Raw genomic sequence first — 11,191 nt, 5'->3', positions numbered from 1 at the left:
TGGACAGACATTGCTTTCTCATTTCTTTGTTATTATACAGCTCTGATGAACGCTCGATTCTGATTGGCCATAAGGTTGATCACATTTCTGTGTGTATATTAATGCGCTCATTCTAATACATTATTATTCCTACAATAACAGATAATTTACAGGGATGTGAATAAACAAATTGATTTAAAAAAGCATGTAATTGTTAATATCATGTGAAATATTCTGTCAGGAGATGTTTATTTAACAGTTTCTGAAGGAGTCTCCAGTGTCAGCACTTTGTAGCTTTCCTAACACAGGAAAATCATCAGGATGGAGGCCTTTGAGGTTTCTTAGTAACACAAGCTTTTATTAACCTCAAAAGAGAGAAAAAAATGTAGATTGGTGAGGGCATGAATGTTTCTAGCTGCTATAACGTGAGCGATGACAGGAACTAACAGGAACTTAACTGGATAAAATGTACAATGTGTCATTCTTTGATTAATGACAATTTTAACCATTGCAATTCAAAATGGCGGACGAAGTGGACGCTGACAGGGCGCAAAAAAAAGGAAAAAGTTACCATCCACCTGTTATGCGAGTCTTAAAAAAGTTGAAAATTTGAAGATGAAAAGTTGATGAAACGTATGAATCAGACAGCTATCTGCTTTTTAAAAAATGTTTAATAGTGATTTATTGTGAATACAGACGAATGCAGTGCAGCAGAAAGAATATTACGATTGCATATTGAAAATGGCGGACAAGGAAGACAGAGCGCCAGAATAAAGGTTGCGTGCGAAATGGTGTACTACACTTCTACACCGTAGGGGAAAAGCAGTACTGCAGGCGAGAAATACCCGGATGTTGTGCTGCTTACGGAGAGATTTTGCAGCGATGCATACGTCGCGAGTCAGAAGTCCCATAATGCAACGGGACTGGTGCAAGCGAGCTCAAGAAAAAAAAATGCTGGAAGACAACCTTAAACCTTGGTTAAACAGGACTTGTTTAACAATACTCGAATAAATTGTTAACTTGTTGAAGGTTTAAACAAGACTGTGAAAACAGTTGTCACAGCGTTTGAAACCTTTTTTGTGATCTCCATCATGCCTTCGCCGGTAATGCTAACGGTAACTAGTTTACCTCAGAACGTTAACCCCGCACCTTTCCTGATGTGCGGGTATTATGACATCAAAGGTCACATGACAATGCCAACATGGCGGATGTTGTATGTCCGGGATTGCAGTCATAATACACACACATTCTGATTAGTACGTACTGTTTCAACGGCCATTCAGTAATTATTGCATCAAATGTACTGATTATGTGATTTCAGACACAGCCTTCTGTGTACTGCATCAGTATACAACAGTATACTGCATGTTCTTCTTGTGACACCTTTAAAATAGGACAATTGCTCAAATGCACCAAAAAGGCCTGATTAACTTTACATGCCAGTCTGCCAAAAAGGGGTGTGATGTAGTGGGTATGTCTTTGCTGTGTGTCACAAAGATAGCTCAAAAAGTTCAGAACAAATTCACATGAACCTTTGTAGAAACATCTGCCAAGAAAGAGTAACTTTTCATGTCAGTGACCCAAAATATCCAACAAGAACAAATAGAAACACAATTATGAATTAGGGATGTCATGAGAACCGATACTTCGGTACCAAGTCGGTACAAACATTCTTAAAATGTGACGGATTGAGTCTCATGGCATCTCATATCATTGCTATGCTGATGACACCCAGCTCTATTTGTCCTTCTAGCCTCACGATCCATCCGTCTCTGCACGCATCTCTGCTTGCCTGTCGGACATCTCGGTCTGGATGAGGGAACACCATTTTAAGCGTAACCTGGCAAAATCTGAGCTTCTCGTCATCCCAGCCTGTCCCTCAATCAACCACAACCACAAAGGTTGTCACTTTGTCTTCTGGAACTCAATTAATGGATCTTGTATGGTAGCACTACTTGTATTGCTCTCTGCTTGATATATCACTTTGCTTGTATTTTTCTCATTTGTAAGTCGCTTTGTATAAAAGCGTCTGCTAAGTGAATAAATGTAAATGTAAATGTAAATGTACTTGTTTTTCTGCAGTAGCGTACGTACCGTTGGTAATGAAGTTACAGATGTTGCTATTCTTCTGGAACTGAAGGGGGCAGCAAATACGTGTAAGTGTTTTAGTTGGTCCACAAGTGGTAAAGAAGAACAAGAAGCACGCCTACAAGCACACGGGAAAAACCACACCTTGGTATCGAGTATCATGTACTTTTGGTGGTATCGGTACAGGCTACTAGATTTTTGGTATCGTGACATCCCTACTATGAATGTAATATGCCTCCTTGGTGGAGGGCTGTGCTCTACTGACCTCATTTTCAAGTTACTGTATGATCTTATCCGTAAGTGTCAGTGTACTAAACTTTGCGTTGTGTGTTACTGGACTGTGTGTACAACTATTGGCCTAATTCTTCAGTTACACCTTGTCCATGTGTCCTGGCAGCATGGAATTCAGCTGCTCTCACTGCAGATGTCAAGTCAAAACAAACCATGATTTATATAACCTTGGCAATGGCAAAATCGGTGTAGGGAACAGGTGCCATGACACATCGAAAATATGGGTAAGATGGGGAAAGATGTTGATTTACTTGCAACCTGTTCAGACAACCTCATTGATTATAATGGGAGAGTTGTGGTTTTTTTGGTTAACAAGCTCATTACATTCGCTGTTAGGACTAGGTGTTAGAAAAAATTACAGATGAATCTGACCTTTTATTAGTTGAATAGTCAGAGCTAATGAAAGGAACACTGAGGGAACAGAAAATCACTACATAATACGAGCTTTATCCTATTCGATCATTAATTTTCTTTACAGGTCGATTATCTGTCTCTCCTGGGAGGACTGATGCACTAAATTGTAATTAATGCCGTTTAGACCGGCTACAGTTTAAAGGGTCGCAAGTGCAAAAATCATTTCCAGGACCTGGCTATATATCCAGTCATAATCAGTAAGTTTGTTTTTGAATGTTCACAGCAATCTTTTGTGACCCAACAAAGACCTTTTCACTGTTAAACCTATTAATATAATTGATCCCTCCAGTCTTTGTAATTTGGATGGCTCTACATATGACGGACCGACACAAACGAACAAAACCATCAGTATAGAAATTGACTATTTGTAAATAATTATCCAAACTGCTTGACACCATCTCAGATCCCTCACCTAAATAGACAAAACATTTTCATGTGCACAGGCCAAAACACACAAGGCCCAAGTTTCATGTGCTTTGACACATTGGGATATGACGGCAAGCTGTTTGTGTTTTAGTAATGAGATGCACCTGGTGCATCTGGAAACGAGGTGAGATTGAGGTGAAAATATTATCAGTGGGTGTGTTAGGAGTTGGGATTGAATGAACCAATTAGTTATCCTCCTATCCTTCGCGTTAAAGTGTGAGCATCGTACCAATGCAGTACCATTTTCATGAGTCCAATGGTAATGTCTGAGACTTGATGGCTCCAGTGGAGTCTAGCCATACCAAAGCCCCACTGGATTTATATTGACTATGGTGCATCTTGTAAACAAATGCTGAAGCATTTCCCGGAGCAAAGACAGACTTTATTTTAAGAGAAGTCTGAGTGACCTTTACAGCTGCCTAGAAAGACTAGCAACCATCTTGTACTCTTACTAGTACATTCTAGTACTATCTTAGTAATACTACTACTACATTTGTACTTTTTCTGAAATTCATTGCTTATTATATGACATTAAGAAATAAAAAGGGTTGATCTTGAAATATTAAAACTACAAGGCTACAATTACTTCTTCAATGACTGATTCAGCTACTTAAAGTACTGTTTAAAATACTTTTCTCATTCTTTTCCCCCCTTTTTGTATTGCAGATACACTGAGACACTGCTCCTCACAGAGGAACTTGGTGTTAATCATTTGTTCGCTTTTCGGCGAATGTGTTTTTTTTAAATAAAATGTTTTTATTTCATTCCAAATAATTATAACACCTGTCACACGTTTTGCACTGAATATCTAAAGAGCTTCAACAGTGGAAGAAAGAAAGTGGTGTACGTTCTAATAAAGTTAAAAACAGTTTAGGAATGTTACCACAAAACATTTGTATGTTTTTAAATCATGTTAAAGAGTGTGAACATCGTACCAACGCAGTACCATTTTCATGAGTCCAGTGGTAATACCTGAGTCTTGATGGTTCCAGTGGAGTCTAGCCATACCATGGCTTGCTTGATTTGAATGAGCACTAGTAAGAGTACAAGGTGGTTGCTAGTCTTTCTAGGCAGCTGTAAAGGTCACTCAGACTTCTCATGAGTCCAAAATAATAAATGTCTGGGAACATAAAAATCTGGCAAAAAACTTTTTAAGGATGACCGGGCATAATGTTCGAACAATGTTATCACTAAACATTTTTAGAATGGATTTTAGAGAATGTTATCCTGACGATTTAGGAGAACATTCTGGGAACAAAAAGAAAACTTCCCGCTGAAAACATTACTAGAACATTTTAAACATTACTAGAGCGAAAATGTTCTAGCTGGGAGAATGTCTTTAACATCCTCATACAATTAGAATGGATACTAGCTTATCAAGTTGCTAATTCTAGGCCAAAACCATTACTCTTAAGAGCAAAATTGCAGAAAAAAACTAATATTCAATGTTGAAAAGTTTAATTTCTTAGACACAACTGCCAAATAGTAGCGTGATTATGGACTCGCCCACTACTTATAGTCATGGATTTGCTATAGGTGGTGGAAATATCCAGCAAGTTCTTCAGGAGATGGATTGTGACCCCAAAATAAAGTTATAAACGTGTCACGACCAAAGTTAATAAAGTATGATCATGACTCAACACTTTCACAAGGCACCGCAGTACCGCAGTGCTTTATAACTAGTATTTGAATTCCATTCTTTAGGAGCTCTTCCAAGGCAGAGGAAGCCTGTGACATGTACAGGAGAGCTGTGAATAAGTTGAAGATGGCCAAGAACTGGAAAGGACAAATCGATCAGACTTGTTGCTTTTAAACTAACATTTAATCTAACATTTTGCTGGATTTTTAAAATTTATTTCAACATTTATTTATTAATAATTACATGCTTTTTTAATCGATTTGTTTATACACATCCCTGTAAATTATCTGTTATTGTAGGAATAAAAATGTATTAGAATGAGTGCATTAATATACACAAAGTAATGTGATCAACCTTCTGGCCAATCAGAATCGAGCGTTCAACAGAGCTGTATAATAACAAAGAAATGAGAAAGCAACGTCTGTCTGTAACAGTTTATTATTGTCACATATGTTAAAATATTTCAGTCTACTGTGTAGTACTGTCGTTTAGTATTCCTCTTCCTCCTCTTCCTCGGCGTCCAAGGCATCATTCTGTTCCAGCGCGGCCTGTTTCGCCTCTTGTGCTTCCTTCAGAGCCTCCTCCTCCTGGACACTGGGGTCCAGTACCTCTGTGAGCTCAGGCCCACTGGGGTACTCGGACTCTGGGGGAGGGGGGAGGGCCGGGGTAAAGTCCTCGCCCAAGAACTGCAGACCCCAGCCGATGTATATGTTCTCAAACTTCTTCCTGAAAAATTGAGTCATGTAATCAGCTGAGGAGATCCTTGTACTCCAAGGAGAGGTCATGTAATCAGCTGTATCATAACAAAGTTGACTAGAAAAACAGTTTCCAGTTTATTTGCTATCATTATAATTCTGGCTATTAGGAGCTGAGAGTAAAAGAGATCTTACTTGCCAGACGCATACGCATAGGCACCAGGCCACAGGTTGGAGCGCACAAAAGCAATGGCATACTGGGAGATTAGGTCTGAGGAGATCCTGGTACTCCAAGCAGGGGTGTTATTAACCTCTGAAATATAAGAACATATCGTAAGAAAGAAAGAAAAAAAGTGACACCCAAATAAAGTCAAAGACTCACCTGTGTCCGCAGACAGTGGTGTGAGAAGCGGTGGTCCAACCTCAGGCTCAGGCTCGTCGGGAGCTTCCTCCTTCTCCTCTTCCTCTGCATCTTCTTCAAGAAGATTCTCTGTTTTTTCAGCCAGATTGGCCCACACACAACGACCCTGGTGCACACACAAAGATAATCAGAAATCCTTGGTTTCGGTGGCGTGGCCATATGTTTGCCAAATCAGAAATCTTATTTATGACCCACTCTAATGTTAGCCTCCACCCTCACAGGTTGGCAGGAATTGTTTGCTATGGGAATTCATGGGTGAAAATTGACTAACATTGGAGAGAAATGTGGGGAAAATTCTCATTCTATTTTCTTTCTCACCTGATTGAGAATGTGCGGAATGTGGTGGACCCATGTCGACAGTGACTCTACCATCTCCTGCATGCTGACACCTTCAAAGTCAGGGTTCTCCTCGATGCTGTCTCGCGCTGCATTCTCCTCGTCTTCAGCCTCCTCTTCCCGGAACAAATAGAACCCCAGTGGACTGACCTGGGTGTTCGCCGAGATTCGGGCGATCTGGGCACGCAGGTAGTTGGCCTCGTTGCCGGGGAAGGGTGGGTAGCACACGATGGGAGCGTCCAGGTGCCCGGTGAAGAGCTTGCGAATTTGTCGCGCGACTATGATCTGAGCAGGGGTGACGTCAGGAAGACGGACCCAGGGCAGGCCAGGCTCTCGGCACACAAAGTAGGTGAACATGTTGGTGCCGGAGTGACGAGGCTCCTTAGGGACTGGGGTGGGTGGCTTGTAGCTTGATTTGGGGACTTTGATTACCTCATCCTCTTTTCCAGCCTCTCCCTTATCCTCATGTGTTTCCTCCACTTCCTCTTCTTCCTCATCGCCCATGTAGTATGTTTCAGCCACCAGGTAGTTCCCTTCGATACCAAGGATTTTGCCCCAGAATCGGCAGCTATGCAGGGGCTGCACATCCACCAGCTGCTTCAGGGCCAGAAGAATCCTCTGCATCTCCACCCAACCCAGACCAACCCCAGTCTGCTGCAGGAAGTATGCCAGCTCAGTGATATTGGGCAGGGGTCCCTCCATCTAGAAGGAACACAAATAAGTTGTATGTGAAATCTCCACTCTTAATGGTCCATTGCAATGGCTTCTTAGCTGTAATTTGATCACGGATGCCTACCAATTGTAGAAAACGATTATTTATATGATTATTTTCCAGTAACAGCATGACTGAATGTTTTATTCCTATTACACCACAGCAATTTGCCAATGGTTAACATTTTTCATTAATTAAAGAATGACACGTTGTACATTTTATCCAGTTAAGTTCCTGTTAGTTCCTGTCATTGCTCACGTTATAGCAGCTATAAACATTCATTCCCTCACCAATCTATAAAATGTCTTTTGAGGTTAATAAAGGCTTGTCATGTTACTGTGAAACCTCAAAGCCCTCCATCCTCAGGATTTTCCTGTGTTAGGAAAGCTAGGAAAGCGTTTTCGTCTGAGCAGCAGTTCGAAAAGATGCTAGCTTTATGTGTCTCATTGGTTCTACTCAACCACATTTGTATGTTTCATTCTATGTTTAAAAACTCAACCCAGTTGCCTATTTAAAAGCAAAATGCAGCCATTTTTAAGCAAAGAAGCCTATGAGAAAATGAGATTGTTGCCTGAGATGGGCTGACACATCTATTGATGGTTAAATGCACATTTATAAAGCGTTACAAGAGCTAAATGCCACTGCAATCATGCAAGAAAGGAAACTGTTCTGACCTGCGCCTCTTTGGGTTCTCCCTCGTCCTCTTGTTTAAACAGCGCACTCTGTTTCTCAGCCAGCAGCTCAGAGGAGGTTGTGGACGGAGCATCCCTCAGCATGTTCTGCTTATCCAGCACCATGCTGAGCTTTACCTCGTGGCTCAGATCTTCAATCACATCCACGGCGTTCTCGGGACGCTTGTCCATCACTTTGGTGAGCACGCGAACCAGATGGTCATAGCTGAAAATGACAGTAAATGCATCACTTAGCAACATCCTGTTAGTTAGGGTAAGTAATCATGATGGTTAGGTTGTTAGGCTACATGGTTATGATTAGCTAGGGTAGGTATTCGTGATGGTTAGGTTGGTAGGCTAGATGGTTAATTAGGGTAAGTAATCATGATGGTTAGGTTGTTGTGCTAGATGGTTATGGTTAGTTAAGGTAATTAATCATGATGGTTACTGAACTTAAAGTTTCAGAATGTAATGCAGCTGTAAGTTACTTCAGAATTTCATAAATAAGGGGCGCTGTCGAGCGGGCAATGGAGTAGGTCGGGTTTAGTTTGAGCTCCCATTGAACTTCTGTTTTTTTTTTTTAAGTCAATAAGTGTTTTTCTTAGTTAAATGCTAGCAAACCCTGTTTTGAACATATTTTCTTAAGTTAAATGTGCGTATATTTGCGTGAAGATGGCGGCAAATTTGTGTAAATATAAATTCATCGAGTCAACCAAATCTAGGCCCAGCACCGCCTCGTCCGCGACTTCTGCTGCCTCTCTGGGCTCGGAGCCCCCGCCCCGGCCGAACAGCCAAGAGATGGACACTGAAACCTTGAAGACGGATATCCTGCTTTCACTAAGGGCCAACACTGCTGCGGTGATAAAAACTGAGCTGAAAAATGCACTTGCTGAAGGTTTCGACTTCCTTATGAATGAGTTGCAAGCGGTGAATGCAGAAATAAAAAACAATACGGAAGCAATTCACTCCAAAATCAACCAGATGAAAGCTACAATTAAAGAGGTGGAAGGTGGGCTAACGACCTGGTCGGACGATGTGGCAGTCTTACAGACTACGGTGAATGACCTGGCAGTAGAGGTGACTGGACTCAGAAATAAGTGTGAAGACATGGAGGGGAGACTGAGGAGATTTAACATCAGAATTCTGGGGGTGGCGGAAGCAAATGGATCCAGCTCTACAACATTGGTCTCGGAACTATTGAGAGAAATACTACAGCTGGATAGAAATGTGCTTGTGGACCACTCTCACAGAATCCTGGGTCCTGTGAGGAAGGATGGGAAACCACGTGCCATAATAGCCAAACTCCACTACTACCAGGACTGCGTTGAGGTACTGAGCCGGGCACGCTCTTGAGCCCCACTCCGGCATAACGGTGAGACGCTTGCTATCTTTCCAGATTATACCACGAGTGTCGCTAAGGCCAGGGTGGCCTTCAATGAGGTCAGGAAGTTGCTCCGTAACTAGCAGGGAGTTCGGTATGGCATCCTGTTTCCAGCCTGTCTCCGTATTACGTTCAATGGAGAGGAAAAGGAGTTCATAGATGCAAGCAAAGCGATGAGCTACGTCAAGAAGAATATCATTACTACTGTAGAGGGCTGAGTGAGTAACATTGACCCGGCTAATTCTTCGTCTCAACTTTGATTGGATGATAACTGTTTGATCAGACTTTTACTGTAATAAGGAGGATGATCAACACCGCTGTCTTATTTTCTGTTATATACGCTATGATAGGGTGTATGCTTCACTGTGATAGGATGCTTTTTTTTGAGAGAGTTTACTTTTCATACCCGGGGTTCGGTGGGAGCTTGAGCTGTAGGCTCTATAGAGTTCCTCCACACAAGCACTGAATGTGCGGATTTGTTTTGGGAGGGTACGGCGAGCACCCTTTTCCTGTAGGTGTGGGGGTGGCGCTTTGACGCGAAAGAAGGTATTTGCACATCTGAAACTTGCAAAATATTGCAAAATATGCAATTGCAAATAATCATCTGTTTATCCCATCTTTGTTGGATAAGACTTTCGCTATTTGGTCTAGAAGGGGGGCTGTCTTACTGTCTGATCTCTATGTTGATGGTGTTTTTGTCTCATTCGAGCAGCTAATGCAGAAATATTACATTCCCAGATCGCATTTTTATAAATATTTGCAGCTTAGAAGCTTTGTGGCCTTTAATTCAGACACCTTCCCATTGTGTCCTTCCAATTCGCTGATGGATGCAATTTTTAAATGTAAACTGGCCAGGAAGCAGACAATAAGGGATATCTATGACCTGCTCAGCATGGATGATTTGTCGTCCCTAGATCTCCTTAAGAATAAATGGGAGACGGACTTAGGCGAATCAATTTCTGCTAATGATTGGTGCAAAGTAATCCAGGGGATTTTCTCCTCCTCCATATGGCTCAGACACGCAGTTGTCCAATTTAAAATTGTTCATCGTCTGCATTGGTCCAAAGCTAGACTCTCGAAGATTAATTCCGACATAGATCCCACATGTGATCGATGCAGACAGGCTCCAGCCACACTGTTGCATATGTTCTGGACATGTCCAAAGCTGTACACATTCTGGCAATCTATATTTGAGACTTTTAGTAAGATATTGGGAAGAGTAGTACAGCCATCCCCTCTTATTGCGCTGTTTGGGGTGACCCCGGAGAATACTCCTTTTAGATGGTGTGAGATCAGCATGATGTCCTTCTGCACTCTCCTGGCCAGGAGATTAATATCGTTTAGATGGATTGGATCCTGCTCCACCGGTGTATAGTCACTGGGTCAGGGAAGTCGTGTCATCTTAAATTGGAAAAGATTATGTACTCTGTCAGGGGAGCGACTGGGAAATTTTACAGAATCTGGCAACCTTTTCTGTTCTTTCTCAGAGACATGGATGCTGACAGTATTGTTATGTGATCATTATCTATAATTTTGTTTCTTTTGCTCTCTTCTTTTCTATGGTGGTCTGGCTTTATAATATGTAATATGTATGTTCTATGTCTGGCACTGGGTGGGGGGTGGGGGGGGTTCTGTTTGTATGGTTGGTGTTGTACGTTTAATTTGAAAAATGCTAATAAAGAAACGTTTCAGAATTTCATAGATCTTTTTTTTAAAACGATGAAAAGTAAAAGAAAACAGTCCTAGAGGTTGTTGTGTTAAATAAAAGTTACTCACAGGTTGAAGGTTGTCTGTGTTCTGTTTTTCAGCAGGAAAGCCTTGAAGTTCTCCGCAACCCGCTGCCTTTGGTCAGCACGCGCTTCAGCAGAAGTCTCCATGTGTCTGTCGTTCAGTTTAAATAAAAGGAAAATTGTTAAGTTGATCTCTGGGTCTCAGTTCTGAACGTCTCTAGTCTGTGTCACGATGTTTCTGTACCAGATCAGATACAATTGTTTTCTGTTCTTGTAATGTGTTGTTTTGTGAGCGTCTAATCACTTCTCGTCCTTATTCTCTCTCGAATATCGTTTTATTATCTGCTCGAACAGACAGACGGCTCTTACAGTCTCCCTCCAGCCTACAGCACGTAATAGAGTAGAACT

General features: G+C 41.6%; 1 protein-coding gene across 1 annotated transcript; it reads right to left on the bottom strand.

The window, feature by feature from the left end:
* Positions 1-5,259: 5,259 nt before the first annotated feature.
* LOC108280261 (radial spoke head protein 4 homolog A) lies at positions 5,260-11,191 on the bottom strand. The gene is made up of 7 exons (XM_053673834.1): positions 11,028-11,191; positions 10,830-10,934; positions 7,676-7,898; positions 6,272-6,991; positions 5,915-6,059; positions 5,728-5,845; positions 5,260-5,563 (listed from the first exon to the last, which is right to left on the bottom strand). Exons 2-7 carry the CDS (start codon positions 10,928-10,930, stop codon positions 5,326-5,328), a joined length of 1,545 nt encoding a protein of 514 aa, XP_053529809.1. The 5' UTR covers positions 10,931-10,934; positions 11,028-11,191; the 3' UTR covers positions 5,260-5,325.

Source organism: Ictalurus punctatus, chromosome 20, assembly GCF_001660625.3.
Source record: "Ictalurus punctatus breed USDA103 chromosome 20, Coco_2.0, whole genome shotgun sequence".
Lineage (NCBI taxonomy): Eukaryota > Metazoa > Chordata > Actinopteri > Siluriformes > Ictaluridae > Ictalurus > Ictalurus punctatus.
The sequence above is the reverse complement of the archived record's forward strand: the minus strand, read 5'-3'. Positions and strand labels throughout refer to the sequence as shown.

Bases quoted from the DNA above. Each gene is read 5' to 3' on its own strand.
- LOC108280261 (XM_053673834.1), bottom strand. From the start codon at position 10,930: ATGGAGACTTCTGCTGAAGCGCGTGCTGACCAAAGGCAGCGGGTTGCG. The intron at 7,899-10,829 runs GTGAGTAACTTT...TGTCATTTTCAG, and splicing joins ACACAGACAACCTTCAACCT to CTATGACCATCTGGTTCGCG. The intron at 5,564-5,727 runs GTAAGATCTCTT...TCAATTTTTCAG, and splicing joins TATGCGTATGCGTCTGGCAA to GAAGAAGTTTGAGAACATAT.